The following is a 5,815-nucleotide window of genomic DNA, read 5'->3' on the forward strand; positions in this document are numbered from 1 at the left end:
GTAGTGACAAATCAATTTCGTCTCTGCCTCTCCAGCCATATTTTGATGCTGTGCCTCCACTTTTAATTGGAATCGATCATGCACACTTAGGCTTGCCGACTGACATAAAAGGGGTTAGTGAGCAAGGTCCGTACGCTTGCAACACTAAACTAGGGTGGGTAGTTTTTGGTCCAACCAGTCGCGCGTCGTTAGCAACCCGCTCTTGTCTTTTTTTACGTACCCAAGAAAAGGAAGAGGAAGAAGACATGCGTCAACTTGTGTTCGACTATTTCAATATTGAAAGTCTTGGCGTTAGATCTTCGCCACCTGTCGAAAGCAATGATGACGTCAGAGTTAAGATGTTACTTGAAGGCACAACTAAACGAGTGGGAGGTCGATTTCAAACAGGGCTATTATGGAAGGACGCCAGCATACAACTGCCTGATAATTATAAGGCTGCTCTACATAGGCTTGAAGGGATTGAGAGAAAGATGAAAACGACGAAACGATCGCAACCGCGTACAAAGAGATCATCGATGGGTACCTAAGTAAATGCTATGCTCGAAAGCTTACGCCCAGGAAATCGAGTATGACTTCATCCAGGAAATGGTACCTCCCACATATCTACATATCACTACCTTCGATTTTATTTAATTTTAGAACACGTGCAGTTGCAGTTTGCGGAGATATTAAAGAGATGTTCCACCAGGTAGCTATACAGCCAGTAGACAGGTGTGCACAGAGTTGGCGTGATGGCGAAAATACTAAGCCACCTGAGGAGTACGAGATACGAGTGATGATTTTTGGCGTCGCGTGCTCGCCTTACTGGGCGCAATATGTCATGAGGCTGAACGTGGTGCGCCTACGAAAGTCATCCTCGTGCAATTAAAGCTATTTTTGATCATCATTATATTGATGATTTTGTAGACAGTGTTGATGCAATTGAATAGGCCATAGATATCTCAAAGCAGGTTCGTGACATTCACAGCGATGGTGGATTCGAGTTACGTGGATTTGTATCGAACTCAGAGAAGGTAGTTAAAGAATTAAGTGGTAGTACGGCAACGAAACAGATCGCAGTCGGTGAGAGCACAGAGAAGGTTCTTGGGTTATATTGGTAGTCAGCAACTGATAATTTTGAATTTAATCTGAAGTTCCATCGCATTGAATAAACAGTAATCACAGGCGAAAGGAGTCCCACAAAAAGGGAAATTCATAGTATTATTATGTCAATGTTCAACCCGTTGGGATTTTTAAGTCCCTTTACTGTTGCAGCCAAATCTCTTATGCGTGAAGTATGGCGTCGTGATGTCCGTTGGGATGAGCCCATTCCAAATGATGTGAATATAATATGGGAAAGGTGGCGCCAGCAGATGCACAAAGTAGCGGGATCTCGTGTGCCGCGATTCTACTTCCCACATGGTGCGCCTTCAGATTTGGAGCTGCATGTGTTCGTTGACGCTAGCGAAGAGACCTTCACTGCTGTCGCCTGCTGGAGGTCAAGAAAGTCGACTGGTGAAGTTGGTGTTACGTTAGCTTGTGCGAAGACGAAGTGCGCTCCACTGAAGGCCGTAACCATTCCACTCTTGGAATTGCAAGCAGCCGTCCTGGGTGTACGTTTACGGAAATTGATATTGGAAAATCACCAAATACGCCCTGAAGGATGCTTCTTATGGAGCGACTCCAGAACTATCTTGAAGTGGATTGGAAGCGAACATCGACGCTACAAACCGTATATGGCGCACCGCTTTGCAGAGATTTTAGATGGAAGTGAAGTTCGCGAATGGCGATGGGTGCCAACGAAAGACAATGCAGCCGATGATGCAACAAGAAGCCATGGGAGTATTGATTTCTCACTAAAATCTCGCTGGCTACAGGGACTGAGTTTTCTAAGACGCGATGAAGAGACATGGCCTGCTGAAGAAGACATCAGCGAGATCTTTGTGGAAGCAGACGAAGAGCTCCGTTCTAAATTTTCTTTAATTGCCAATAACTATATTTTTATAGATTACAATTGTTTCTCAAATTTACTTAGATTAAAAAGAGCAGTAGCGTGGGTGCTTCGATTCATAAACCGCTGCCGTAAACGGGAGCTAAAATATCTGGAATATGGACTTACTGCTGTTGAACTGGAAGCCGCGGAGCACCTATTATGCCTACGCGTTCAATCGGAATCATTTACTTCAGAATGCAACAGTATCGAAATTGGTAAAGCCATTCCAAATGACAGCGCATTAAAGCAACTTTCGCCATATCTGGACGACAGGGGGCTACTTCGTGTACAGGGGCGCATAGATGCAGCTAGCTTCTTACCGTAAAACATCAGAAGACCGATCATACTGCCGCATGAACATATATTTACGCATCTCGTCGTTAATTATCACCATTGCACAATGAAGCACCAGAATCACGAGGCGACTATAAGCAATATACGTCAGAAATACTGGAATCCCCGAATAACGCAGATGCTACGACGTGTAATAGCCGGATGCAAATATTGTCGAGTCAGGAAGACAGAATCTCACGCGCCTATGATGGGTCCTCTACCTGAGGATCGTTTGAAGCCCTATGTACGACCATTTACTTATACGGGACTGGACTATTTTGGGCCTATTTCGGTTACTATCGGGCGGCGAAGTGAAAAGCGTTGGGTCGCGTTGTTTACGTGCCTCACCGTGCGCGCAATCCACCTAGAAATCGCCCACGATCTATCAACGAATTCCTGTATAATAGTTATGCGCAACTTCATGAATCGGAGAGGGGTTCCAACACGTCTACGATCTGACAATAGGAAAAACTTCATTGGGGCCAACGAAGAAGCGAAACGTCTTCCTGTTGTTTTTGACACTCACCTAATACAAAATGAATTATCAACCAAGGGAGTTGAATGGTTCTTCAACTGCCCCGCCAATCCATCTCAAGGAGGAATTTGGGAAAGAATGGTGCAGAGCGTTAAAAGGGTTCTTCGACATTCATTAAAAGAAAGAGCGCCACGTGAGCATGTCTTACAAAGCTTTCTGATAGAAGCGGAAAACATAGTAAACTCACGTCCATTGACGCATCTTTCCATCTCTCCCGACGAAGACGAACCATTAACGCCTAACCACTTCCTGATTGGCGTGGGTAATATCCCTAAAACTCCAACGGCCAACTCTCCTGGTAAAAAGATACCCTTATTACGCAAGCAATGGCTCATTGCACGAAGCCTAAGAGATGCATTTGGGAAGCGATGGGTACTGGAGTATCTACCAACGCTAACCCGAAGAGTTAAGTGGCGTGAACGAACCGCGCCTCTTAAAGAAGGTGATGTAGTATTTATTTGCGATCCGAATGTGCCAAGGATTCAGTGGCGACGTGGTATTGTTAAGCGTGTGTACACTGGCGCAGATGGTGTGGCTCGGCGTGCGGCCGTGCGTACGGTTGGCGGACTTCTGCAACGAGCGGTATCTAAATTGGCAGTCCTGGATCTGGAAAGTGGTGAAGCTGATCGCTTCACGGGGGTGGGGGTGTTGACAAATGATATTTAAAGTTTGTAATTATTGGAATTAATACTATTAAGTACAACTCTGCTTGTGAACCAAAGTTGCGCACTCATTCTTCTTCGTATTCCTTTTATTTCTATTTTTCATTTGCATTTGTAGGAATAACGTTCAGTCAAGGAAGAAAGGGTTCAAAACTACGAATAAACCATTCATTGCCATATGCGTTAAAAGCAAACCCTTTCAACCCAGCGCAGAGTCGTAGCCGCGACAATTAATAACCATAATATTACTATACCCGGCATCCGTTGCTATGCCTCGTTGAATAAAATCCAAACAACCCACCAGAAAAATATCAACCAAAATTATTTTTATTGATTTTCTATCTCAAACCGTTTTTGAACTTTGCATTTGGGTCATAGTTGAACAGCTTATGCGGAATATAAAGTCTAGAGTGTGCTATAAATAGGAAATAGGAAAAGCTAAGATTTAACCCGCGACCCCGCTCGCGTAGGAGTAGTTTTGAGGGATTTAGGATGTGTATATAAAATAATTACAAACAATAATTTATTATTCTGTTGTTTATGCCAAATCATCATGGCAAGTTACACGATTGAACAGCACGTTCAAATTATAAAACTTTATTATCAAAATAAGTGTTCATTAACGAAAACGTTGCGCGCATTGCGCCCATTTTTCGATAGACGTGGTGGCCCTTCAAAGTCGACTTTTCAACGTTTGGTGGCCAAATTTGAGACGACCGGGTCAGTAAACAATCAGCCAACACCCGTACGTTCAAGGAACGCAAGATTAGCCGAGAACATGGCCGCGGTCCGTGAAAGTGTACAGCAGAACCCGAGGCAGTCTATTCCTCGCCGTGCACAAGAACTTGGCCTTTTGCAGACTTCAACTTGGCGAATTTTGCGTCGGGACTTGGGCCTACACCTGTGCAAGATCCAACTGACCCAGGAGCTCAAAGTTGATGACCATAGACAACGCCGGTTGTTCGCTGACTTGGCTTCGAATCGTTTGGAAGATAACCCCAGTTTTGGGCGAGAAATCATCTTTAGTGACGAGGCGCATTTTTGGATGAATGGCTGTGTGAACAAACAAAATTGCCGTATATGGGACGACACCAATTCACACGAGGTTCACCAGGTGATAATGCATCCTCAAAAAGTTACCGTTTGGTGTGGATTTTGGGCCGGCGGCGTCATTGGTCCGTACTTTTTTGAAAACGACGTTGGGGAGGCGGTCACCGTCAACAGCGAGCGCTACACAACGGTGATAACCAATTTCTTATGGCCCATATTGAACCATATGGACCTAGACGACATGTGGTTCCAGCAGGACGGCGCTACATGCCACACAGCAAACGCCATCCATTTCCATTTCAACATCTACCCGCCCTTATTGAAAAACCCTCTATAAGAATTACAAACAATAATTTCATAGAAAATAATTTTTTATTAATAACCATAATATTACAATTCCCGGCATCCGTCGCTTTGCCTCGTTGAATAAAATCAAAACAACCAATCAGAAAAATATCAAGCAAAATTATTTTATTAATTTTCTATCCCAAACCGTTTTTGAACTTTGCATATGGGTCATAGTTGAAAAGCTTATGCGGATTATGAAGTCTAGAGTGTGCTATAAATAGTGGGAAATAGGAAAAACTTTAGATTAAATTTAAGCAAATATTCGATTATTAGTGACGAATGAGAGTGGTGGCGCGGCCTGGAGGCTGTGGGAAGGTAGTTCCATCATAAAAACATGCCTATAACCTTCATTGGGTGAAAATATGAATGTATAAAAATTGTTACGTCATTTGGTGTTGTCGTTTCGTAGTGATGCGCGGACAACGTACAGACATTCACCTTTATAGTATAGATATTATGTCTGTCTGTTATAACTTTGTTCAATTCCCTTCAACCAAATCAAAGTCCTCTATAGAAAACGCCTCATTACCAGGCACACAGGAAGGTGGAATATGCAAATGTAAATATGTGAATTTATATACATATATGTGCATATATATATGATGTGTGTACGTATGTTGAATTGCCACAGCAAAACAAATTTCGGTAAAACTTTTGAAGAAATCCAGCGCGCATTCATAGGCACAGCGCACATTCATAGACACAGCATTGTATGGACAGTTACCTTCAAATACTCTGATTTCAGAGTAAGTTTGTAACCTTGCAGATGTATGCATAAGTTTTGTGCACTTTTTATCAATTGAAGAACTACATACGTAAAGTAATATACTAATTAGCTATTTGCCTACTACATTTCAGTTAACATAAAATAATTGTTTCGAAATGTTTGTCCTAGTATTGAAATGTCCGACACAG

General features: G+C 42.9%; 2 protein-coding genes across 2 annotated transcripts; both read left to right on the forward strand.

The window, feature by feature from the left end:
* The first annotated feature begins 1,205 nt into the window (after positions 1-1,205).
* Positions 1,206-2,297, forward strand: LOC128869942 (uncharacterized). Its single transcript, XM_054112540.1, has 2 exons — positions 1,206-1,944; positions 1,987-2,297. Exons 1-2 carry the CDS (start codon positions 1,206-1,208, stop codon positions 2,295-2,297), a joined length of 1,050 nt encoding a protein of 349 aa, XP_053968515.1.
* Positions 2,298-2,372: 75 nt separating this feature from the next.
* On the forward strand, positions 2,373-3,506 carry LOC128869943 (uncharacterized). Its single transcript, XM_054112542.1, has one exon. It carries the CDS (start codon positions 2,373-2,375, stop codon positions 3,504-3,506), a length of 1,134 nt encoding a protein of 377 aa, XP_053968517.1.
* Positions 3,507-5,815: the final 2,309 nt, after the last annotated feature.

Source organism: Anastrepha ludens, chromosome X (assembly GCF_028408465.1).
Source record: "Anastrepha ludens isolate Willacy chromosome X, idAnaLude1.1, whole genome shotgun sequence".
NCBI classification, from domain to species: domain Eukaryota; kingdom Metazoa; phylum Arthropoda; class Insecta; order Diptera; family Tephritidae; genus Anastrepha; species Anastrepha ludens.

Coding starts and splice junctions, on each gene's coding strand:
- LOC128869942 (XM_054112540.1), top strand. CDS start 1,206: ATGTCAATGTTCAACCCGTTGGGATTTTTAAGTCCCTTTACTGTTGCA. Junction 1,945..1,986: donor GGAAGCAGACGAAGAGCTCC/GTTCTAAATTTT, acceptor ATATTTTTATAG/ATTACAATTGTTTCTCAAAT.
- LOC128869943 (XM_054112542.1), top strand. CDS start 2,373: ATGAAGCACCAGAATCACGAGGCGACTATAAGCAATATACGTCAGAAA.